The sequence below is a fragment of the Equus quagga genome, chromosome 3 (genome assembly GCF_021613505.1).
Source record: "Equus quagga isolate Etosha38 chromosome 3, UCLA_HA_Equagga_1.0, whole genome shotgun sequence".
NCBI classification, from domain to species: domain Eukaryota; kingdom Metazoa; phylum Chordata; class Mammalia; order Perissodactyla; family Equidae; genus Equus; species Equus quagga.
In genome coordinates this window covers 125,239,542-125,265,768 of record NC_060269.1, presented here as the reverse complement: position 1 = coordinate 125,265,768, position 26,227 = coordinate 125,239,542, and the positions used below count along the sequence as shown (strand labels likewise).

The following is a 26,227-nucleotide window of genomic DNA, read 5'->3' as shown; positions in this document are numbered from 1 at the left end:
CCAAATGGAGGTACAATAGTTCTGAGTGGATGTCACTAGGGACCCACAATTTCTGCACTGAGGAAAATAATAAAAAGAGTCAAAATATCCCCTTACCACACCACCCCCCGCACCTTTTGAACTATACCAGAGACTCAGCTGCAAGCACTCCCATCATGGAGGGAGGATAGGACGCAGGCCCAGAACCGCCCCCTCCTCCCCTCTCTCAGTGCCGCCTCCCTATCCCCGCCCCACCCCACTCCTGGCAGAAGGCTGGAAGCCACACAGACCCACCTGGGAGAGCTCTGGCATTTGAGAGGGAAACAAGGGCAAGTGAGACCCGCCTGGTCTCTGACTCTGTGTCCCGCAATTTCTGTCCTAGAGTGACTGAAAAGAAGGTTGGTGTGGGGCAGAGAAAGGAGACAGCCCTGAGGGTGGCAGACCCGCAGACAGCAACGGGGAGACTAGGGCTGCTCATCCGTCTCTTCTTCTTCCCCCGTGCTCCAGTCTCTCGGCCTTTCACTCAGAGGAAGGACCACACAGCGGTTCTCTCTATCTGGAAAGCGTTTTCCAGGCTGTCCCCCACAACACTAACTGCATCCTTCCCTCACATCTCCACAGAGGCTTCAAGTGCTGAGGGAGGCTTCCCAGACTAGGACACCCCCCACTACACACCCTCATGGAATCTCCTTGCTTTCTCTCCAACATTTTTATCAATTTGTGATTGTGTATTAACTGATGTGATTATATGATTAACATGCCTCTCTCATTACACTTAAACAGATATCATAGATCCTGGGTATAGATTGTTTTCTTTTAAAAATTGAAATAGAATACACAAAAATGCACAATTAGTAAGTGCAGCTCAGTGAATTATTACAAAGTGAACACACTTGAACAACCACTACCCAGGTCAAGAAATAGAACTCCAGCCTCCCAGAAGGCACCCTTCTCCTTCCCGAAGTAACTACTCTCCTCATGTTCATGGATTAGCTTTGTCCGCTTTTTAAAGTTTTAAATCTTAAGACTTTTAAAATTTGATATATAATTTACACACAGTGAAATTTATCCTTTAGCGTGTGCAGTTCTGTGAGTTTTGATAAACATGTAGCATTGTGTTTATCACGGCCTCAGTCAGGATACAGAACAGTTCCATCACCCCCAAAATTCCCTTGTGGGCTTCGTATTCAACCCCCCTCCCCATGCCCAGTTCTTGGAAACCACTGGTGTTTTCTTTCCCTATATTTTTACATATTCTAGAATTTCATGTCCTTGGAATGGTCCAGTATTGGGAGAGAGACTCAGCACAGAAATGATGACAAGGACTAGCTTCTTTCACTCAACATGTTTGTGAGGTGTATCCATGACGTCGTATATAATAGTTCATTTTCATTGCTGTATGCCAATACCATAATTTGTTTATATCATTGTATGTATTTATCCATTGTATTGTTGATGGACATTTGGGTTGTTTCCAGTTTGGGGCTATTACAAACTATGCTGCTAGAAACATTCTTGTACACGCCTTTTCACGCTTACTGCATGCATCTCCTTTATGGCTTAGCGATCCCAAGGTCATGAAGGTGTACTTCTATCTTAGTTTCTAGAAGTTTCATTTTACCTTTCACACACAAATCTACAACTGACCTGGAATGCATATTTGTACATGATGTGATGTGAGGTAGGGGCTCAAATTTTTTTCTTTTTCTACGTGGATGCCCAATTGACCTAGCACCATTAATTGAAAATAAGTCCTTTCCCCTTGCTGTGCAGTGCCACCTCCGAAATAAATAAACTGTACACGTGCAGTTTTGTTTCTGGACTCTCCATTCTGTTGCACGGTCTATTTAACTTAATCATTCCACTTCGTTCTTCTTTTTCCAGATTTTTCTCCGTTATTCTTGACCCTCAGAATTTCTTCATAATTTTTAGGCTCCAATCTGAGTTTACACATCCTTGGGTGCCAGCACCTGACACGGTGCCTGGAGCACGGTAGGAACTCAATGGATACCTGTTGCATGAAGGGGGTTGACCTCAGGACCTTTCAGAGATGATGGTAAAGGCTCAGCACCCCCGACTCCACTCGTCCACCTTGCTGCCCCCAGCGGCGCGCCGGGGAACTGCAAGGAGGCGTGCCCGGGGCGGAGCGTGACCTCTTCCCGGGACCAGCGGGCGCCCGCGCCTCTTCTCCCCGCCCCAGCCGCCTTGTGTCCCCGCCTGGCGGAAGGCCGATCGCGCCTCCCCCTGAACTGGGCGGTGGCAGCGCGGAGATGGTGGCGGCGGCGGCGGCAACAGCGGCTCCGGGAGGCAGCGGCGCTGGCATGGACCCCCGGCTGGACCAGGAGACGGCCCGGTGGCTGCAGTGGGACAAGGTGAGGGGCGGCGGGGAGCGGGGAGCTCCCGGAGGAGGTGCGGGGTCCCCTGCCCGCTCCGCAGGCGCCGCACCGCCTGCCGCTCTTCCTCCCTCCCCTCCCCTCCCCGCCCGCGGGGCCCCACGGCTCCCCCAGAAGACGGTGGAGGACGACGTGGCGGCCGCCAGGCCTCCCCGGGCCGCCTCGGCATGCGGCAGACTCGGAGTTTGTCGGAGAAAGGAAGTCCCGGGACAAAACCAGCCCTCCGACCGGCCGGGGCTGCAAGTCCGAGAGGCGGGGAGCGAGCCGGGGCTGATCTGAACGCCGCCTGGCTCTGGAGTCTCCTCTAATTGAGGCAGGCACGCTTTCCCGTCGCTCAGACCGCCGGCTTGTCTTCAGCAAGCGGCTGTGCATCTCCCACTGACACACAACGGTCCCGTCCCGCCTATTTCTTTTGCTCCTGGTAACTCTGCAAAGTAGCATTCCATCCACCTCTCCCTGGCGCTTGGTTACAAACGTGCGTCCTCCCGATTGGGCTCTGGCTTCAGGCGTCTTCTCAGGTCTCTGACTTTGCTGAGAAGATGAGAGGAAACCCCTTGGACACAGCACCGCTGGCTTTTCTCCTCTTCACTTCACTCTCTTAGAAGCTGGAGCAAAGAAAGAATCAGGGCCCCAGCTCCGGACATCGCTTCCTCCCTCCTTTCTAACTTGAGTTCCTCCTTCCCACATGTTCCTTCCTTCTGGCATGCTCTTTGTTTTCCCGGAATGTTCCTCTCTGCGCTCTTCTGCTGAACGTGTTTCTCATGTTGTTACTCATGTTTTGGGTGTGAACTTAAATGTGGCTCATGTAGAGAGGTCTTCTCCCTAATACTCCCTCTGTTCCTGTTCTTTTCCTTCGCAGCTCTGACTGCGGTTGGTCAAAAAACAAAACAAAAACTTGTTTGTAGGTTTCTTTGTTTAATGTGCGCCCTCAGGGCTGACTTCAAAGGCAGGAGAGCTGTTCTGGGGCACAAGACCTGTTTTTTAGGAGGGCTCAGCACTTGGTTTAATACTCTGCTGTCCTGTCTTGAAATTCTTAAAGACTGTTGAACAAGAGGTCCCACATTTTCACTCTGCACTGGGCCCCAGATATTCTGTAACCGGCCCTGTCCGCTCCCTTGCTATCTTCCATGGTTTATAGGGCCTGACACAGTGCACTACTCACGGTAGATACCTAAAATAATTTGTTGAATAAAGGAACGGGACTGCAAGGCCTGTCAGCAGGGGCCAGGTCTTCCCCTTTACCCTGTGTCCCCTGTCCATGAAATGTCAGCACATCCTGTTTCCGGTTGCTATTGGCAACTCCTTGGGTGTTTTTGCTTTTCCTGCAAAGAGCCTTGTGATTCTTTGGGGAAGAAAAAGTTTTCCATTTCTGGTAACTTATAGTGTGTAGAAATCTTTTAAAGTCATAGTTGGTAACGAATTGTTCCATTAAACTTTCCCTTTGGAGAAATCGAAGTCTCATTTGCACAAAATGTTGTCTTTGTATAGAGATAGTACCTCCCTGATAGAGGTGAGGGGACGTCATCTTTTTTATTTTTTAATTCCTACCACTCCTTTGATTCTTTCCTCTCTCAGTTTCTTCTTTGGTTCAAGACAGGCACCAAATGGGGACTTCCTGCCAGCTAAAAGCACTGCAGTCCTCTGGTCTGACGCCCCCAAGGGTCAGCAAGGAGCCCGGCAGGTGCCCTCCCGCGTTCCCACTGTGCCTGCATCCCTGTGCCTTTCGCTGCTGTCACCTTCGGTCACTCCCACGTCTGATTCTGATCTCTCCTGCCATATTGACTTTTCATTCTCTCTCTCTGCCTCCTTGGGTTTCTCTCAGGCTATTTGGTCTTTTATAGATATCAAAGGCCAATTAGGATTTTCCAAATCTACACTGTGGATGAGAGAATTGCTGGATATTGGGTGTGGCCTTGAAGTCTCCGTTTTCTCATTCACTCAGCAAATATTTATTGAACCTCTTTAGGTTCCAGATCTGAACCCCTCCTTGGGGGCACCTGACAGTCTGATTGGTAGATTGTGCTCTGTGATCAGTGTTTGTTGCTTTTAATCAAAAAAGTGGGCTTTTACTTGATTCCTCTTGAATCTGGAACAATCTGGAAATGTGGGCTTAATGCCAGAAAGCCAAGGTTTTATTGCAAGAGCATTTCAAAGTTTAATGATGTGGCCACATCTTGCGTGCATGTTTATCTTGTTGGATGCTGACTGTAAGATAGAAATAAAGTCCTTACTCTGTTATTCCTCTGAATTCTTAATTTAAAAGTCTGATGTGGAATTAACGTGATTGTCATTTTTCTCCATTCTTATCATTTTCTGCAACTATTATACAAAGAAACTATGGCAGTGTAAAATGAACTGAAATGACTTGTGTGTCTATTTAAAGCAGAAAAGCCACTAAGTTCATGATTATCATGCAGTTTAAGTAATTCACTTAATCTCTGAGACTTCCTCCTCTGTAAAGTGGGGTTTTTGTTATTTGCATGCTTTTTGCAGTTACTGCAAGATTCAAATTTGACCAGGTATGTGAAAGCATTGTACAATTTATAAAACACTGCAAAAGTAAGGTTTTGAGTTAAATTGTGTAATCATCACTCTCTGGGAAAATTTGAAGGCATTAGGGAAGAAAATGAACATTTGATTACAACTAAGTACCAGGCAGAGAAAGAAGTTTTACATTAATTTAATGGAAACCACCTTCCAAGGGAGGTTCTAGACTGTTCCCATTTTATAGATGAGGAAGCTGAGAATTGAAGAAGCTATGTAATCTGCCCAAGTGTATAGAGTTGGTAAGTGATGGTGTGGTTGGGATTCCATTCTGGGTGTTAGAACCCAAAACCTATATGTTCATTCCATTTCTCCAAAAGCGCTTGCCTTATTAGGAAAGAAAATAATATTTACATTATAAAGGAAAAAACTATTTCCTTCTACTCACAACACTCCTGACACCGAATGTGTGGGTTTTCCACACCAACCAATTTTCCAGTTCTGTGTGTACACCAACTGGGTGTCCTACAATTTAACTCAATTCAGACACTAGCTACTTGGAGTTAGCTGAGACCCCCTCCAGGTTAAGGGCTCAGTCCCACAAGACTGTGCCCACTTCAGATGTCAGTCGAAAGTCCCAGGTTGTCACCTGTACTTCTGACCAACCAGCAGTAAATCAAGGGTTCCCATGACCCCCTTCTTGGGGCTGATAATTTCCTAGAATGGCTCCCAGAACTCAGGAGAGCAGTTTACTTACGATTATCAGTTTTATTATAAAGGACACAACTCAAGAGCAGCCAGTGGAAGAGATGCACAGGGCAGGGTATGGGGGAAGGGGCGCAGAACTTTCAAGTCATCCTCCTGGTGCACCAGCACCTGATGTCTTCACCAGCCCGGAAGCTCTCCATGCCCTGTTGTTTAGGGTTTTCATGGAGCTTCCATTGCTTAGGGATGGTTGAGTAAATCGTTGGCCATCGGTGACTGAGCTTCATCTCCAGCCCCTCTCCCGTCCCTGGACATCAGAGGCTGTAAGTTCTAACCCTCTAGTCACATGGTTGGTTCCCTGGTAACCAGCTCCCTGTCCTCCAACAGTTACCTCATTAGCGTAAACTCACGTATGCCTGAAAAGAGGCTTCTTATGAACAAAAAGATGCTCCTCTCACCCTAATCACTCAGGAAATTCCAAGGGCTTTAGCAGCCCTGGGCCGGAAACCAGGAACAAAATCCAAACATCTATTTCTTATTGTATCACAATATCGCGCATTATAATTCCAAAACACCAACTTCATATTTCAAATATGAATATATATATATATATTTCATATATATATATATATATGTATATTTCATAGGTTAGAATCACTGTGGGTTTTTTCATTTTTCAGATTTTTCATTCTCTGATTTACCTGGCTGTATCTGGTGTATATCTGTTTTGCAGAATTCTTTAACTTTACAGTCAGTGAAACAACTAATTGCAGAAGGTAATAAAGAAGAACTACAGAAATGTTTTGGGGCTCGAATGGAGTTTGGGACAGCTGGCCTTCGATCTGCCATGGGAGTGGGAGTTTCTCATATGAATGACTTGACTATCATCCAGACTACACAGGTACCGCATTTTCATAACTCTTAGTTATTCTTAACATATCCCCAGTCTTAACAAATGAACGGAGGCATATTAAAAATTTTAGAGTGGGGCTGGCGCGGTGGCATAGTGGTTAAGTTTGCACGCTCTGCTTCAGGGGCCCAGGGTCCGCAGGTTCAGATCCCAGGCACAGACCTAGCACTTCTCGTCAAGCCATGCTGTGGCGGTGTCCCACATAAAATAGAGGAAGATTGGCACAGATGTTAGCTCAACAACAATCTTCCTCAAGCAAAAAGAGGAAGATTGGCAACAGACGTTACCTCAGGGCCAATCGTCCTCACACACAAAAAAAGAAAAAAATGTAAGAGTTTATTTGAGCAAAAATCTATTCAAATTGGACATTACCAAACCAGAAGTGGTTAGGAACACTCCACTGACAGGAACCAGGGGAAAGACTTACGGAGAAGAGCAGGAAACAAAGCAAGGAAATGATTTGATTGGCTATAGCTTAAGCAGCTGTCTTATTTGGGAAAGCCTCGTTGGCCGTTTGTGATTGGGTATCCTTAGGTTTTGATTTCTTGACCTTGAGGCATTTACAGGCTTAGTTTTGGTTTGCTTTCATAGGCTACTAAAGTATTAAAGCCACCCCAGTCCAGTGGCCCCTTTGTTTGATTAATTTAACCCCAGGTTCCTTTCGTATTTGACAGACATAATTTGTTTTAATTATGGCCGTGTCTTGTGGGTTTGCCTAGACACAGGGAGTCACACATTTACTCCCAAAAGTAAGGCTTGTGCAGTTGTTTGAACCAGTACATGTTTCAAAACTCATATAGCCATCCATTCACTCATTCATTCATTTAGCAGAGATGTATTGAGTGCCTACTATGTGCCAGGCATTGGGGATATAATAATGACTAAAACAGACGGATTCCCTCATGGAGCTTTCATTCCAGTGCAAATCCACCAGCAAAGCTGACTGACTTTTACGGTCTTACAGTTCTTGTTACGGTTGTACAGAGGCAAGCGTTGAAGAGCTTTTCTAACTGCCAGAATAAGCAAGAGCCAATTCTATCTAGTTTTAATTTATAGTATAGGTGGCAATGATTGCTGTATTCCCTTACCTTACTTTGTGAATTTCGCTGTCAGAGTCCAGACCCAGGTTTCAGGAATACAGATGAAACCTTTGACAAAACAGAGGAGCTGCCACTGAATATTGAGAGATCTGATTATGGGGGAAATGAAGTAGAAGAGATTATTCTGTTTCTTCAACTACGTAGATGTTAAAAATGAAGATCACTTTAATTCTGGGGAAGAAAAGGCTGGAAAAATTAACTACTGATGATTATGTGTCTCTTACATGTACCTCCCAGCAGAAAAGGCACAATTGGGCCTGTTTAAGCAAAACCCTAATAAGGAAATCTTGTATAACGGTACAGAGTTGCCATGGTAACACCTGGCCACAAATCCCTGTTAAGCAGTAGGGCTCCCTGAGGTCTCTTTGGAGGGAACGCTTGCAATGGAGTGAGCCTGGAAATCCTGTTCTAGTTTATGGATAACATGGAATTGTGGTGCTGGTAAGGTCACCCTCTGCTCCAGTTAAGGGCTGCGTAACAAATCACCCAAAACATGATGGTTTTAAACAGCAATCACATTTATTTTGCTCACAAATCTGTAATGTGGGTAGAGTTTAGTGGAGATAGCTCATGTCTGTTGCACTTGGCATCACCTGGGCTAGCTTGGAGCCTGGAATCATCTGAAAGCTCCCTCACTCACATGTCTGCAGTTATTGCTGGCTCTTGACTGAGATGTTATCTGGGCTGGAACGCTGCATGTGGCTTGGGCTTCCTTATAACATGATGCCTGGGAAAGCATCCAGAGAGAGTATGTGTGCACCAGATGGAAGCTGTATTGACTTTATGACTTAGCCTTGAAAGTCACACAAAACCACTTCTACCATCTTCTGTTAAAAGTGAGTCAGTAAAGCTGCTCATATTCAAGGTGAAGGCATGTTGACGCCCATCTCTCAATGGAGGAACATCAATGTCACACTAAAGGAGCATGTGGGATGGGATGTATTGGTGTGGCCATCTTTGGAAAATCCAGTTGGTCACACCTCCTTTTAGGCCTAATTGTTAGGGGATTTTAAGAGGTTCTAGATGAAGTAAGAGTCTTTTCTCCTGTGTTCATCTAGATCTAGTTTCTAGGAGTGATGAAATCTATCCCCAGAAAGGTCTTGGGACCTGCCACACACATCCTCTCCCCTAGGGGAACTGGTCTCTTCTGGGGGTAGACCCTGTGATAGCTAAAAATCCTACAAAACTGAGATGAGTAGATCCTTTAAAGGTCATCTGAGTCAACCAGCCACTTGTTGGGATAATTTGCTCCACAATTCTCTCCTCCAAATTGATCATCCAGCCTATACTGAAACACTTACAATAGGAGACAAGCATGTTAAAAATTAAGACAATTTTATAAGAGCTTTTTTTTTTTGAGGAAGATTAGCCCTGAGCTAACATCTGCTGCCAATCCTCCTCTTTTTGCTGAGGAAGACTGGCCCTGAGCTAACAACCGTACCCATCTTCCTCTACTTTATACATGGGACGCCTACCACAGCATGGTGTGCCAAGCGGTGTCATGTCCACACCCGGGATCTGAACCGGTGAACCCTGGGCCACTGAGAAGTGGAATGTGCGCACTTAACCACTGCGCCACTGGGCCGGCCCCTATAAGAGCATTTTTAAAATCTTAGGAGTAGTTTCAAAATTGAAGAAAAGGATTCCCAGGATAAACTGCCCGGGCTTCCACCCCAACCTTGGGTAGTGTGACCTGGCGGAATCTGCGGGCCTTCACTGTGGCCCAGCACCCTGCCTGCTGGTCTCTGGTGTGGACTCTCGTCCTAATGGGGCTTCCAGATTCATCTGGTTAGGTTTAAGAAGCAGATGTCTGTGAGTCAAGAACGTCCCAAAGGGATACAGGATAGAGACAAGAGGGGAATTTTTGTATTGTTCGCCTCATTGATAGAAATTATAATTTCCTCCTAGATTACTTGACTGAGCCACGACACATCAATTCAGGGACTCACTGTCTTCTGGCATAGCCCTTCTGTCTTTGGATTGTTCTCATTAAAAAATGGTTTCGTTATTTTGAGCCAAAATCTGTCTTTCCATAGCTTTTACGTATTGGTCATAGTGTGACCTTTTGAAGCCATACAAAGTTTATTTCTTGTGTCTTATAATAACATTTCAATTCTGAAAACCTCCCTCATCCCGCCCTGAGTTTTTTCCATGGAATAAGGATTCCCTCTTCTCTTAGCCATTCTCTCAGGGCCTCAGCTTCAGCAGGCCCCAGAGGTAATTTGGACGTCTGAGGATTTTGGACTCAGGCTGAATGCATTTTGCCGCCTTGAACATTGGGGCCACCCAATGTGTGTCAACTAGGGACAGGGAAAGGGTGCTGTCGCTGTTGTCATCCTTAGAGAGTGAGGCATCCGGGTACCTTTTAGGGAACCCACAAAACCAATACACATGTCCTTATTTCCTTGTATCACGCAACCTCAGAAGATATGCCCAGTGTAATACTTTTGTCCAGGAAAAACTAAAGGCATTCTAAATTGGCACTGGTCTGGCAACAGAACTAAAGTATCCCCCCATCAAAAATGAGTTATAATTATTTTTTAACAAGACTTCCTTCAGCCTAAATAACATAAGTAATATGAACCATCATTGTTACCCAATCAGCCAGAGTTCTCTGTGTTCTGTAATAAAACCTATTTTATCCAGCAGTCTAAACCTATTGAATTCAAAGTTCACTGTTCTCTAATCTTCCCTATTTCAGATTGATGTGGTGTTATTGCACCCACTGACATACAGGACTTGCGTGCGCCATCGTTTCTAGGCATGGGTAATAGCCCAGACTCTGCACAATCTTTGTGTGTGTAATTGGCTATGCCTTGTAATTGGGCTGATAAGGTCTTCTTAAGACCTCTGCCTGCTGGAAAGCAGTATCACAAACGAACAAGCAGAATGGGTTTAGATTAGTGAATTGTCAAAATTTTGTAAATGTACTGTGTTTCTTTGACCTACTGATGATGTTACAGAGCAGAGAGAAATGTCTGAAACACCTGCCTGTCCTCTGTCATTGTGGAACTAGTGTCAAGGAAGGAGCACAGGCTTTGAAGGAAAATCACAACAAAGATAATTCTCGTAACGCAAACATGTAGCAATTCCTTGGGGCTGGATTCTCAGCACTTGCCGTGTGTTAAGTCGTTTAATCCTTAGACAGCCCTTTAAGGTAGGTACTGTTATTCCTGTTTTACAGAAGAGGAGACAGATACTGAGAGGTAAGGAACTTGTCATTTGCTTATAGGTGGTGGAGTGGAGGACAAACCCAGATTCTGTGAGCTTTCCTGCTAGCCCCGAACCACCTCTAACCAGACCTGAGCCCAAATCCAGGCTCTGCTCCTTGTGTATCTGAAACCGGCAAGTCACTGAGCCTTTCCGAGCCTTAGTTTACCCATCTGTAAAATGGGATTCCTTGGCAAAGTTGATCTGGGGTTAGAGATAATACACATTAAGTGTCCAGCACAGTACTTGATACGTATAGATAGACAATGAATAAAGCTGCTATTTTCTTATTGTTCAGTTTGTTTAATTACAGAGAGATTTCCCCCCTCTGCTACAGTTTTGTCATGTGGAAGTAGAGAAAACTTGACCAATTTTTGGCCAAGTTTTGATGTGTTAAAGCATATGTGCTCTTTTAATCCATGGTATGTTTTTTAGGGGTTTTGCAGATACCTGGAAAAACAGTTCACTGACCTGAAGCAAAGAGGGGTCGTGATCAGCTTCGACGCTCGAGCTCATCCCGCAAGTGGAGGCAGTAGCAAAAGGTATTGAAACATTTTTAGGAAACTGTTTCCTTGTAGTGTATTCTGTGGTTTTATTTTTATCACCATTTCAATAGCTTGACTTCAAATACATTTGTTAGCTACACTGCTTAACTCTAAAAATGATGGGTAAACTCTGTAACTTTTAAGAATTCTGGTTTTACATTTGGCTTCAGAAAGTGAAATTATTTAGACAATCTAGAATTTAATATCTATCTAAATGAAATAAATTTTTTTAAATGGCATTATAATTTCTCCCTCTCACTTTCTTCTGTTTATCTAATTTTTTTCTTCCACTCTTTGTAAGTCTCATGAGCTTCTTCCCATTCTTTCCTTTTTAATTTTTTTTTTTTTTTGAGGAAGATCAGCCCTGAGCTAACATCTGCTGCCGATCCTCCTCTTTTTGATGAGGAAGACTGGCCCTGAGCTAACATCCACACCCATCTTCCTCTACTTTATATGTGGGAACCGCTGCGCCACCGGGCGAGCCCTCCTTCCCGTTCTTGAACCCCATTTCAAGTTGCATTCTTGTAATATTCCCAAACCAGTGGGGCCCTCATGTAGCAGATGGTGATGATGATGATGGTGATGGTGGTGATGACAACGACGACAGTGATAGTAATAGCAGCAGTCACTTGAGCGCTGAATATGAACTAGGCACTTAGGTATTTACTCATTTAATCCTCACAACCACCTGTAAGGTATGTGCTTTCATCTCTGTGCCCTAAGATTATGAAGTGAGAGAAGGAGCCACAATGTAAGCATAAAGAGGCTGGCACCAGGGTTCAGCAAACTTTTTCTCTAAAGGGCAAATAGGAAACATCATACACGTTGTGAACCATACAGTCTCTGTCACAACTCCTCAACTCTGCCCTGGAGCACAAAAACAGCCATAGACAATACGTAACTGAATGGACATGGCAGTGTTCCAATAAAACTTTATTTACACAATGGGCTGTAGTTTGCCAACCCCTGTTCTTAATCATGTTACGTGACCCTCTTTTATACTTGAACATTTCCTCTATTATGATGAATTTTTTATTCCTCCGGTGTATAAGTATAAGTAGTTGATTAGGTTGGAGGAACATACAAGTATTTAATATTAATGGAAAGTCTCGTTAACTTTACAGAGCTGGCTGTTCATAGAGTCCTAACCTTTGCCTGTCAAGGGCTTTTAATCTAAGAAAAAAGCACTGATGGGAACAAATGTGTGGCTACGAGGAAAGGAGCATGTCCAGAGCGAAAGACTAGATGACAGCTGCCCCTAGATTGAACTCAGGATGATATAAGATGTTTGGTTTTCAGCTGCAGGCTCAAAAATGTGGTTTTTGTCAACAAAGCAAGAGAGAAGCTGTAACTCTCTGGGATAGATGCGCATGCACTGTATTCACAAGAGAAAGATGTAGTATAAACCAGAATATCAGTTTGTCAGTTTTCAGTTAGTGAATTTAAGTTTAGAATTAGATCATACGCATGCTTTACCAGCCCCAGGGGTGAGGCAGATCCTCCGGCCAGAGCATGCACGGTACGTATATAAGGCTAACTCTGCCTGTTTAGCTCCTCAAATGTCTTCATTTTAGGCTGACTGCCCTGCTTCTGGTTGACACATCCTTCAGCCATGTTAACATTGTCACTTAAGGTACAGGTATTTCTTGCTCTGCCTTGGAGCCCTATCATTTCCTTAAAGTGCCTGATGTTACTGGTTCCGTCTGACTTTATGGTTCACGTCTGAGCGTTTGATGGAATGGGACGGATCGGAGGTCAGGGTTGCTCTCTGTCACCTACAACATACAAGACATTTAGAAATCGTAAAATAAATATTAAACTAATATATGGTGAAACATTCCTGATGAGTAAATGGAATCTTCTTAAAGAGTTGGAAACTATTACAGTCTCAGAAGTTTACCTAAGGAAATGTTGATTAGTTCTCCAATCTTCCAATTTTAAATATCTGGTGGAGAACATAAGTGATAACTGTTAAGCATATGCAGAGAACACACTGAATCTTTTTTGTGCACATTTGTAACTTAGTTCATATATATCATATGTATGCTGAGTGTGTCCTTTGCCAACTTTAAGAAAGTAACTTTTTTGAAGAAGAAGAAGATTGGTCCTGCCTGAGCTAACATCTGTTGCCAATCTTCCTCTTTTTTTAAATTTTTTCTCCTTAGAGCCCCAGTACATAGTGGTACATCCTAGTTGTAAGTCCTTCTAGTTCTTCTATGGGGGATGCCCCCATAGTGTGGCTTGATGAGCAATGTGTAGGTCCGTGCCCAGGATCCAAACTGGCGAACCCCCGGCCGCAAAACGGAGCGTGCAAACTTAACCAGTCTGCCACCAGGCCAGCCCCAGAAAGTGTCTTTAAAGTTGGCCTGAACACACAATAAGCATTTCATGAGAGCAAAAGTGGCTTGATGACTTCTGGTGAATGCAGTGTGGATTTAATTCAGATTCTTCTTAAAATTGTTTTTGCTGAATTTTGTTATTTTTATGACTTGCCCCTATGTAGAGACATTTTTTTTTTTTTACTGTCAGAATCATTCTTGTATTACTACTGATCCTAGGAATTTTAATGCTTGAGTTGTTAAAGTGCAGAGATCTCTTTGTGCCCCAGCCAGCTCCTGGAATAGTGTTTGTTGAAGCTCGTACTCGAGGAATATTTGAGGGGAGAATGAATGATCCGTTTATTTAATCCTGTAGTGATGTGATGTTGTTCGTTGGAAGTAAATTGCTCATTTATTGTGGTAAAGTATTTTACTCCAAGCATGAAGAGAGACGTGATGCCATGTTCTGTGTCCTACCCAAAGCCAGTTGCTGTGGAAATTGAGAAAAATGTCAAAGTGTCAAAGATTTAAGTCTTCTGTTAAGGACTGAAGAGAGCCAAGATGTATATATGTCATATACATATATATGTCATATATATATCACATTCACACACATACACATGCCAATGTGCATATCTTACATGTTTCATATAAGACAACATTCACTCAAATGCTAGGCTTCATGGTATATACTGGATTGTGATAGCTTTGGACTAGGGTTTCTCAGTCTCTGTGCTCTTGACATGTGACTTCATAGTGGGCCCGATAATTCTTTGTTGTGGGGGACTGCCCTGTGCATTGTAGGGTGTTTACCAGCATCCCTGACCTCTACCCACTAGCTGGCGGTAGTCCCCTATCCCTACCCCCAATGACATCCAAAAATGTCTCCTGACATTTCAGATGCCCCATGGGGGCAGAATCACCCTCAGCTGAGAATCACTGAGATAGACAGGGGCTTGAAAGACTTAGGTGCCGGCCTGGCTCAGCTGCTAAGTGGCTGTTGGACATGGAACAAGTTGTCCGGCCTTTCTTGACTTTAAAACATTTCTGTAAAACAAAGACATGGAATGAGACGACTCCTAAGGTTCATCCAGCTTTAATGTTCTATGCTGACGGAAATATAATAAACATTTTTCTTGATCAGGCTGCTATATTCAACCTAAACAAGTAGTTGGAATGGATAAAGAAGATGTGGTGTATATATGCAATGGTATTACTCAGCTGGTAAAAAAAAAAGACAAAATTGTGCCATTTCTGACAACATGGATGGACTTTAGGAGTATTATGCTAAGTGAAATAAGTCAGACAGAGAAAGACGAATACTGCATGATTTCACTCATATGTGGAAGATAAACAAACATGTGGATAAAGACAATAGATTAGTGGTTACCAGAGGGGCAGGGGGTGGAAGGAGGGCGAAAGGGGTAAAGGGGCACATATATGATGACGGATAAAAACTGGACTGTGGTGGTGAACACGATGTGGTCTATACAGAAACTGAAATATAATAATATACACCTGAAATTTATACAATATCACAAGCCAATATGACCTCAATAAAATTTTTTTAAAAAGAAGTCAGGCGTTCATGTCCTTCTTTACTGTCACCTGCAATCCTGACAACTCTTCTCTCCTTTTCTCCCCGTCGTGTTGCATTTCCAGATTTGCCCGACTTGCTGCAACCACGTTTATCAGTCAGGGGATTCCTGTGTACCTCTTTTCTGATATAACCCCAACCCCATTTGTGGTAAGTAGCTGTTTCCCTTTCTAATTTCCCGTCACGGGATTGGGGCTGGGATGCGGCTGAATTTTACAGTCGTTAGTGCTGTTGCGATCCAGGTGTTCACATGACAGAAGAGCTCCTTGGCGTCAGGTCAGCGGGCATTCTCTCTCCTCTCCACTAGGATTGTTTCTCCCACATCCTACTAAAGTTTCTTTGATATTCAACTTTTGATTCATCAGAATTTACTTTTTTAATTATAGTTTTCCTTTTGCTTGCATGCAAAGGAAATTTTAGCTGGTTAGCAAAAAATGTCTTTTGTTTGTTTTTTAATTTGGTTTGTAGTTCTTTTTCCCAGCTATCACAATTAGGAAACTTCTTGGGTCTAAACCTGAATTCACCTCCAACCATGTCTTATCATGAATATTTTTGACAAGTTGGTGCACCAGCTTTTTATACAAATGTTTCATTCTGAATACTATTTGTAGCCACAGCAAGAAGCGTGCTTGGCATCTTTTGGTAAGATTTTTATCAAGTCCTTTATGTAACAGAACCTGAAAAGGAAAATAGAGACCGTGACAGCTGTTGCTTTTAAGTAGATAGAACTTTGAAGGGTGAGGCCAGATGCTAAGAATATATGTTTTTAGCAATTAAGCGAAAAACGTGATTCGAATGCAGTTCCTTCCATCACGGAGAAGTGGGAGTGTATGAATACAGGCGAGGGAAGTGCTGCCAGCTTTGTGTTTACTGTCTCTGGTGCACTGACAGGTAGATGCATCGCCTCCTAGACTGTAAATAACCCAGTAGACACCCAACGTCACATCTAAATGTAGTTCAACTTGCATTGTTTGATGGAAAAATTGCAGTGAGTTCGAACATCCATGGTCTTCTATATAGATGATGCCAGCTATTATTTTTATATCAGACTTGAATTACATGAGTGTCCCATGATCATTTTCCCTCACTGTGGAGTGCTTCTCCCCTTGTCTTTGCTCCAGGACACCTGAGGGATGTGAGATGATTCCTAAGAGGACAAATCACCACAATGATTCTTGGCAGGAGAGTAGAGGGGGACAGAATCTCAGGTTGCCTTGTAGATAAATCTCAAATGCAGCCATATGGGGGATAGGCCTACCCTCTCCTCATTTTGGGAAGTCGTCTTGTAAAGATGGGAGCTAAGGAGAAATACAAGAGAGTGCTGTTCATCCTGGAGTGGGAGATGAATGAGCAAGCTGTAAGAGCACTCTCCATTTCTTCAACGTTTCCTTCAACCTTCTCTTTAAAAGCAAATAAGGAGAAAAGGAAGCAGTGGGAGGGAGTAAACTGAATCCATAAGCTCTCGTGCCAAGCAGAGGCTTCAAAGAATGTGAAATGGAGGATTAGACCGTCTCTTGGTTTGGAGAGTTTTCTAGCTTTCCCAGTAGAAGGGAGAATACAAAGAAGGCACCTCGGAAAATACTCACCTTTCTTATTAGGGAACACATCCCAGAGATTTGAGCGGTGAGTTCGTTCTAATGGTCATCAGAGTATACTGCTTGGGTGTGGCACAAAAATATCAAATGACACTTTATGCTCTTTCTATATTATGTTCCTTAAAAGAGAACCAGTTGGTACAAACAATATACAACAGACATTTTAGTATATCTAATTTTTTGTTTGGAACTGTTCTTGTTTCCTGCTATGTGACAGCCCTACACAGTGTCACATTTGAAACTTTGTGCTGGAATCATGATAACCGCCTCTCACAATCCGAAGGAGGACAATGGTTATAAGGTACTTGTGTTTTTCTGTCCACATATATGTCCTTCTGTAAGAATCCTGCCCTTTTACGGGTTGGGAGCCTAGGGAACGGATGCTTTCTGTTAGCCCTAAACCCTCTCGATATGTTCCCACGTTCTCCAGGTCTATTGGGAGAATGGAGCTCAGATCATCTCTCCCCATGATCAAGAGATTTCTCAGGCTATTGAGGACAATCTAGAGCCGTGGCCTCAAGCCTGGGATGACTCTGTAATTATTGGCAGCCCACTCCTTCACGACCCAAGTGCCTCCATCAATAAGGACTACTTTGAAGACCTTAAAAAATACTGTTTTCACAGGTAAGTGGATTGTAAACTCACTCCAAGTGAGTTAAATTAATGTGCTTCAGCCAAATTCTATCAGTTTCCATTAAATTTTCCTCTTCAATTGGTACATACTGTAGCTGCATCTGATTTTAGAGGCTGTGGATCAGGGGTTGGCAACTTTTCTTAAAAAGGCAGGTAATAAATATTTTTGGCTTTGAGAACTGTACAAACTACTACTCAGCTGCTCAACTCTGCCGCTGTAGTAGGAAAGCAGCCATAGATGATAGGGAAATGAATGAGTGCAAACGTAGCTGTGTTCAAAAAAGGTTTTCTTAAAAAAGGAAAAAAGTTTTATTTATAAAAGCAAGTGGTTGGCCCACAGGCCATAGATTGCTGACCTCTGTGGTAGGTTCATATATTTCTGTATGTGTATTTGTGTATGTGTGTGTGTGTCTATAGATGTGTAAAAAACCTTGCGGAGAGGTGGTGAATAGGTAGCACTGACATTTTTTGTCTTTCCAGAAATTTTCTGTGCATATGCAAACACACATGCATAATATCTTCAAAAACCGTACATAGGACTATAGTGTGTGTGTACCTTGTTCTATGCCCTTCTCCCCGACTTAGTCCGTCATGGGGCCCTTCTATGTTAGCCCCTATTCGTCCTGATCATTTAATGGCTGCTGTACCCATTTATTTAACCCAGTGACGCAGACTCGATGCAGTCAGGTTAGAGGCAGATTAGCTCAGTGACAGTGTTATCCTTCCCTAGTGTGCTCCAGGTCCCACCGTGCTCGATTGTCCCCATCAAGAAACCAGTGATTTTAAAGGAGCGGAATTTCTAGGTTGTCGCTCATAGTGTATTTGTTGGACCACCTGGGAGTGGAGGCTCCTGTGTAGAATGTGGAAACCCAGGCCCATCTGAAGGGAGCGGCCATGCCAGCTGGGTGTTAGTTACCATGTGCAAATGTAGGGACAGAGTTGCCAAATCATCTGATTTTTTTCTCCCTGAGAGACACTAGAAACCTAAATAGTCTATGTGATATCTCTTAAGTTTTAAACGTGGGGGACCATTTTTTAAATGGTGTATAATCCAAACAAAGCATATCTTGGAACCTTCCCTCTTTCCCTCTGATTGAACTTCACAAAGACGGGGGGAGGTTCCAGTTTACTACTCCAAGGAGCACTGGTATCAACATCCTTGAGCACAGGTCCTCGAGTCCTTGTGTGTGTATACACGTGCTCATGTGTATCCTCAGGTACATCTCCAGCATCAGCATCAGAATTGTATAAGCAGGCCGACCCTGTGGCCAAATGGTTGGGTTCGGGCGCTTCGCTTAGCTTGCCCAGGATTTCACCGGTTCGGATCCTGGGCGCGGACATGGCACCGCTCATCAAGCCATGCTGAGGCGGCATCCCACATGTCACAACTGGAAGGACCCACAACTAAAAAATATGCAACTATGTACCTGGGGGCTCTGGGGAGAAAAGGGAAAAATAAAATTTAAAAAAAAAAAAGAATTGTATAAGCATTTACAAAGTTGATAATGGTTAACAAATGGCCCTCTAAAAATGGTACCCTAGTTGATGCTCCCACCAACAGTTTATGATCCACATATTCTTAGCTACACTGAGGATTATCAAATTTCTCATTTTTCCCAATTTGCTAGATGAAGTAGTGTCTCACTTCATTTGCATTCTTTAATTATAAATAACCTATATTGCATATTTATCCCATTTTTTATGTATTTGTTCATCTTGTGCACTTGTAAAACCTCTTTGCTTATATAGAAGACCAGTCTTCATTTATTTCAAATATTATTTTCCCTTCTATTGTTACCTTTGGACTTTTTCATTGAATCTTTTTGCTGAACTTTTGTAAAAATTTGATAATGTTTATGAGTTTTTTAATTTAGAACTTCTGGGTTTTGGGTCATACTTAAGGAGACTTTCTTTACACCAAGATTTTTTTTTAATCCCTCTTGTTTTTTCCCAGGACTGGCATGTTTACATTTTGTAGTATTTAAATCTTTTGAGTCAGTGGTGATTTTTAATTTTGTAAGCAGATTAGGTTTTTTTTCTAAATGGTTTGCAGTTGTACCAACACATTAAAATGAAGAATCTGTCTTTCTTTAACTAATTGGTAATGTCACCTTTATCACACAATTTCTAACACTAATTGAGTGCTTATCATAGATCAGATAACTGCTGTTGGCCCTTCACTTGTACTAGTTAATTTAATCTCATTTTAATCCTCACAGTAACACTCAGGGTAAATTCTGGTATATTGGCATTTTATAGATGAGAATACTGCGACACAGAGAGGTTACGGAAATAACCAGCAGTCACACAGCTTGTAAGTGGCAGAGCTCTAGGGTTTAAATTCAGAGTCTGTCTCCAAATCATGTTAACCATGAAGACTTATGCTTTTCATAGATATTTCCCATTTCAAATCAGATCAGCTTCTGGACTCTCCATTCTGTTCCTTTTCTCTATCTTTTTATATCTCGTACCAAACTATTCTAATTGCCATAGCTTTATAATTCATTTTACTATCTGAGAGCTTTGTCTCCAGCTTTGTTCTCACTAAGCTTGCACATTTATTTTTCCAGATGCATTTTATTTGAAGGATATGCTTGTTTTAAACCACTGTTCTCTTAGAGAAGACCCTGTTCACTTATTCATTTCCAAAAGAAAATGGCCAATAACCTAAGATTCTAGCAGTCATAGCACTGGAATTTTTTAAAGCCTACGTTTACCTTTCTGTAACTGCTATTGTTAATTTTGATGTCTGTTGTTATTCTGTGTTAAGTTCCTAGATCAGGGCACTTGGCTGAACAGGATTGTTACTTGATAAAGAAAATTTATATATATATATATATACACACACACATCAATGTATGCGATGTTCCATCACATTTTGTTAAAATGGACATTTTGAAAATCATTTCTGAGGCTAGTAAAGAGGATTTGGAGCCCTGGAGCTGGCACTGCCATGGGCGGGTATCCCCTGGGCTGGCTGTGAGTCTCTTCTAGAATCTGAGCCCGAGGTTCTTTCTTTTATCCCGCTCTAGGTGAGAAAGCTGTAGCATAAAACAAAATCTAAAAGTAATCAGCTTTGCTGAAAATAACTACAGAGTAAACTTTTAAACTTGAATAGGGTGGGGAAGGGGTGTATGTTGAGAGTATAGGTAAGTTTTGTTTCATTTTTTTAAATGTAATTAGAAAAATACTCAGTCGTCTCAAACATTCTTATTCCATTGATTTCTTACATTCTTAGGAATCTGCTCCCTTGATATTTTTGAAATCTTCCAGTTTCAAGAGCCGCATTTGTCTATTTTGTCATTTTCCGTGATGGGTCTCATTCTAGGAGTGTGAACAGGGAGACCAAGCTGAAGTTTGTGCACACGGCTGTCCACGGTGTGGGTCACAACTTCGTGCAGTCTGCGTTTAGAGCCTTTGACTTCGTTCCCCCCGCGGCTGTCCCCGAACAGAAGGATCCCGACCCCGAGTTCCCAACCGTGAAATACCCGAATCCCGAAGAGGGTGAAGGAGTCTTGGTAACCTAATTGTTTTTATTATAAAATTTACCTTTTATATTCAAAACTGAATCTAATTCAAAAATTAATTCAAAAACTACTATGAAGTAAAATAAGTTTTTATGTGTTTTCATTGTGCTGAACCAAAAAATAATTTCATCATTGGAAATATTTATTAGTCATCCATTTTTTGATGGAACTTTCAACTTAGATGTCTCAGCCTCAGGATGTGAGAGCTGAAATCTAAATGACGTTTTAAATTTAATTAATTTAATTTAATTTCGGTTTCAATTTACTGTGCTTCCTTAATGCCAAAAAGAAACAGTAACAGAATGGAGGTTTACCACATGATTTTCATTCCTCAGTTGTCATTTTTTTGATATGAACATGTGCTATTTAAATTATGGTCCCTTTAACCTTTTTAAAGGTTAGGGTAACCATGATATTCAGAGAGTTGGTTTATTTTGGTTTGTTTGTGGGTTGATCACAAGGCAAAGCCTAGAAATACCAGTGCAGCCACACACACGCTGTCAGATGAGGGGCAAATCCCCTGGGCCTGTGTGGGTCACATGTTGATGCTCCCATTATCTGACCTCTGGCTTAGGAGGTAATATGTGATTAGCCAAGACCAGCTCCAGGAACAAAACTCAGCCTTAGTTTAAGGAAAGTCCTCCTTTAGGTCTTAAATAACTGAATATTGCCATTTTTAAAGATTGCAATGTGCTCAATTCTTTTTTTTGTTGTTGTTTTTTGAGGAAGCTTAGCCATGAGCTAACATCTGCTGAGGAAGATGTTAGTTTTTTTTGCTGAGGAAGAGACTGGCCCTTAGTTAACATCCATGCCCATCTTCCTCTACTTTATATGTAGGACACCTACCACAACATGGCTTGCCAAGCGGTGCCATGTCCGCACCTGGGATCCGAATCAGCGCACTCCGGGCCGCTGAAGCAGAATGTGCGCACTTAACTGCTGCACCACCGGGCCAACCCCGTCAATTCTTGATTGAGTAGTCTTTTCTTTTCCTACTCTTTTTCAGACTTTATCTTTTGCTTTGGCTGACAAAACGAAGGCCAAAATCATTTTAGCCAACGACCCAGATGCTGATAGACTTGCTGTGGCAGAGAAACAAGACAGGTACAATTAATTGTGGTTATCTATCTAATAGAAAATATAAAGGGTGACATCTTGGGCAGTAAAATGTTCCTGGGGAGACTGGACCTAGTTGGAGATATTTCCCATTTGTTTTGAAAATGATCCTCTCACTGAACTGCTAACATAACGCAACGGGGTTACCATGGGGGCCGCATGATGGGCAGGCATATCACAGAGTCAAGCAGCCTAGTATGTGTTTGGAACTGAAATTCCTATTTGTTATCTTCTCTTATTTTATCACTGATTTCATTATAATTAATGACTCAATGCCTAATGAGGGCAAAGTACTTTGCTTGGTGCTGACTTTGCAGTTCAGTATTTGCTGAAGGGTTTGGTAAGGAGCTGGACCTTCAAGGAAATGTCGGATTTAGGTTGAGCAGGCCAGAGAGAAATACCTGCGGGGTGCTGACACAGTGTTTAAGACAAGTTTGACCGCGGAGTTTTTACAGAAGAGTAGTGGTAAGTTAGGAGGGGCGGAGGGAGTTGAAAGGTGAGCAGGGTCCAGGCAGTTTTGGGGTGTCAAACAGTATATGTGATGTTTTGGGGCAGTGAGGTGCTGCCAAAGGGTTAGGGTTTTAGATTATGATAAAACAGGTTCGATTCTATATGCGTTTTTAGAAAAGTAAGCTAGGGTGATACTCGCTGAAATGGGAGATGTACTTCTAGCCACCTGGGTTACAGAGAGGAACCTAATCACACACCTGTTCTCTGGTGTCCTCACTGTTTTAGCACCAAGCTCGATCTTAAAGAAAGCCACGTACTGCCCTCTCAGGATCCGCAATACTGACCAGACCAAAAATCAAGCTACACAAACTATTATACTAGGGGGCTCTTGCCAGCATATTTCTGTTATGTTTCAGACTAAGATAAAAGCATTATGTGTCCTCACTGACATACTTATTTTATATGCTCTTCAAAGATAGGATGTTTGTCTGGACAAACTGGCTGAGACATGGTAGCTGCTTAGATGTTTGTGAAGTGGCCGTCAGCTTTCTGGCCCATTATTTAAGCAAGAATAAGAACAGTCTTGCAGAAACTACTGTGAGGCTTCTTTGGCTTAATCGTCCTGTCCCAGTGTCTTCCAGTGTCTTTCTTAAGATCGCAGCAATGCATAGGTTGTTTTTTTCTTTCAGTGGTGAATGGAGAGTGTTTTCAGGCAATGAGTTGGGGGCCCTCTTGGGCTGGTGGCTCTTTACTTCTTGGAAAGAAAAGAACCAAGATCCCAGTGCCCTCAAAGACACGTACATGTTGTCCAGCACAGTCTCCTCCAAAATCTTGAGGGCCATTGCCTTAAAGGAGGGTTTTCACTTCGAGGTAAGGTGTTCGCGGCATGTGCTCTTTTCCCTTTCTTTCGCTCTGTAGAAAGTCTAAGGCATTTCTTTCTCTTTTGGATTATCTCTTTAGGAAACATTAACTGGCTTTAAGTGGATGGGAAACCGAGCCAAACAGCTAATAGACCAAGGGAAAAATGTCTTATTTGCATTTGAAGAAGCCATTGGTAAGAAGGGATAATGATGATCATGGAATCAGTTAGTACATAGAATGCAAATAAATGGGAAAAGATTTGGAATTGGATTTGAGTCCAAAAGATGAACAGTGCAACAGGGGCACACAGTTTGCTTTGCTTCTGGGATGCTTAAAGAGCACTGAACCATCCTACCCCAAAATTGGCATCTCAGATGTTTTTCAGCTAAAAAGAATTTCTCACAAATAACCAAGCCATTAATTTAAGCAACTGGATCCTCTCCCCAGATGACTGAAAACAGTGGTATTCCACACATGGCTGCTAGTAGCTTAGGAATCCACATATTTTGATATTTTCTCAACTGTGGTGTTGATATACAGGCCTAATATGATATACATACTCCCATCAAAAGTGCTGTGTGTAGGTCCATCCAGGGGATAGGAGAAGGCACAGTTGTGGTGCTTTCATCAAAGTGATTGTCACCTGCAAGGACGACCTCACGTCCAGCCAGAATGACTAAAAACGCTTGTCTTAAATTATCAATAGAAATTAGCAGAAAGAAGGAGAGCTAGCTATGAAAACTAGATTCATAGTTCTATGAAGTTCAGATGCTTGTGCTAGGAATATTTTAGTTATTAGTTCAATAGGAGCTATGATACATTATGCTTATTATATAATATACATTCTTCTGGTTCACCCGTATATGCCCTGCAGCACAGACACATGCACATCATTTAACTAATTCATTGAAGTAAATAGCTCAGCTTTTGTTGTCAAAATTGGCAGTCTTGTCTTTCTATAGCTTTTTATTTAAAATAATTTTTTTCTAATGTTTGTTTACCAAATATTTATTGCATAGCAATTACTTAGACTCTGAAAGAGATGGATGAGACTGACCTTAGCCTACAGCAGTTTGTATAGATCTAGTTAAAGAACCACACAAAAGATTATAGGCCAGGTGTCAAGATGAAAAATGAACTCACAAGAACTAAGGGGATTCAGAGAAGACAGAATAAACATTGACTAGAACAATTGGAAACAGTTTCATGTGAGCTGGAGGGATTTGCGCTGGACCTAGAGGATGAGCATGATTTGTCTAAGAGGGAGAATCTCCTTACAGGTTATTCAACAAGTACTTCTTGAAGGCCTGCTATGCGCTAGGCACTGGGCTAGAGTCTTAAACGTAATGGTGGGCAATGAGAAGCAGCCACACACTCATACTGTACAACCTCCTATGCGATAGGCAGGATGCATTTAGATATGTGCACGCACAGTGTTGTAAAGGAACCCCGTTCTAAGGGTGTATGTGCGACATGTGTTTCTGCAGGATATATGTGCTGCCCTTTTGTTCTGGACAAAGATGGAGTCAGTGCCGCTGTCATAAGCGCAGAGTTGGCTAGCTTTCTAGCAACCAAGAATTTGTCTTTGTCTCAGCAGCTAAAGGCCATCTATGTTGAGTAAGTTTCTATTAACTCTCTTTAACTGAGGTAATTTTTTTATTAGTTTCAAATGTACAACATAATAATTCAATGTATGTATATATTTTGAAATGATCGCCACAATAAGTCTGGTTAACCTGTATCACCGACATAGTGCTCTTTTTAAATGTTTTATGTTCTTTTGCATGAAACAGTAATATTCTTTTGAATGCTCTTACTTTAGCTATGAATTGTTCCTTATGAAAACTAAGTAAGAGATCACTTTTTCCTTTTGATGCTTAACCACTTAGTAGTATTACCATTTGTGATTGCATTAATCCTTAACAAATGAGAACATTAGTCATGGAAATGGTGAATTGAAGAATGTGATTTTCAGTGTCTGAGGTCAAAAAAGATTAAATGTGTTCATGAAACATCTGTTTAGTCTTTAACTTCATTGCTCAGCTCTGCCTTTGTAGTGCAGAAACAGCCGGGGACAATACATAATGTAATGGGTGTGGGGTGGCTGTGTTCCAGTAGGTCTTTTACTTACAAATACAGGCCGAAGGCCAGGCAGCAGTTTGGCCATCCCTGGGGGAGATTATTGTACCTTTTTTTAATGTTAAATTATCCCTTTGAAGCTAGTCATGGTTATTTCATTTAGTTTAGAATATAATGGTTGATACATAGTGTATGTACACCATGTGGAATTATATTTTCCCATTTTGCATTTCTTTTTTTGTTGAGATATAATTAACATAGAACGTTATATTAGCTTCAGGTGTACAGTGTAATTATTTGATAATTGTATATATTGCAGATTGATCACCACCATAAGTCTAGTTAACATCCATCACCACACATGGTTACAAATTTTTTTCTTGTGATGAGAACTTTTAAGGTCTATTCTCTTAGCAACCTTCAAATATACAATACAGTATTATTAATTCTAGTCACCGTGCTGTGTATTATATCCTCATGACCTATTTTATTATTTTGTTTTGAAAGGTATGGCTACCATATTACCAAAGCTTCATATTTTATCTGCTATGATCAAGACACCATTAAAAAATTGTTTGAAAACCTTAGAAACTACGATGGGAAGAATAATTATCCAAAAACTTGTGGCAGATTTGAAATTTCTGGCGTTAGGGACCTTACAACTGGCTATGATGATAGCCAGCCTGATAAAAAAGCTGTAAGTAATGTCTACTTTTGTCAAACTC

At 42.2% G+C, this 26,227-nt stretch overlaps 1 protein-coding gene across 1 annotated transcript in view; it reads left to right on the top strand.

Annotated features, from left to right (window-relative positions):
- The first annotated feature begins 2,193 nt into the window (after window positions 1-2,193).
- PGM2 (phosphoglucomutase 2) overlaps window positions 2,194-26,227 on the top strand; it is a 33,542-nt gene continuing 9,508 nt past the window's right edge. Inside the window, exons 1-12 of the mRNA XM_046656375.1 lie at window positions 2,194-2,351; window positions 6,295-6,462; window positions 11,217-11,323; window positions 15,307-15,391; window positions 17,054-17,137; window positions 17,267-17,460; window positions 20,798-20,987; window positions 22,003-22,100; window positions 23,252-23,432; window positions 23,523-23,616; window positions 24,911-25,040; window positions 26,010-26,199. Of these exons, the coding sequence (XP_046512331.1) occupies window positions 2,250-2,351; window positions 6,295-6,462; window positions 11,217-11,323; window positions 15,307-15,391; window positions 17,054-17,137; window positions 17,267-17,460; window positions 20,798-20,987; window positions 22,003-22,100; window positions 23,252-23,432; window positions 23,523-23,616; window positions 24,911-25,040; window positions 26,010-26,199 (1,623 nt within the window). The 5' untranslated portion in view covers window positions 2,194-2,249. The remainder of the gene's footprint in view (window positions 2,352-6,294; window positions 6,463-11,216; window positions 11,324-15,306; window positions 15,392-17,053; window positions 17,138-17,266; window positions 17,461-20,797; window positions 20,988-22,002; window positions 22,101-23,251; window positions 23,433-23,522; window positions 23,617-24,910; window positions 25,041-26,009; window positions 26,200-26,227) is intronic.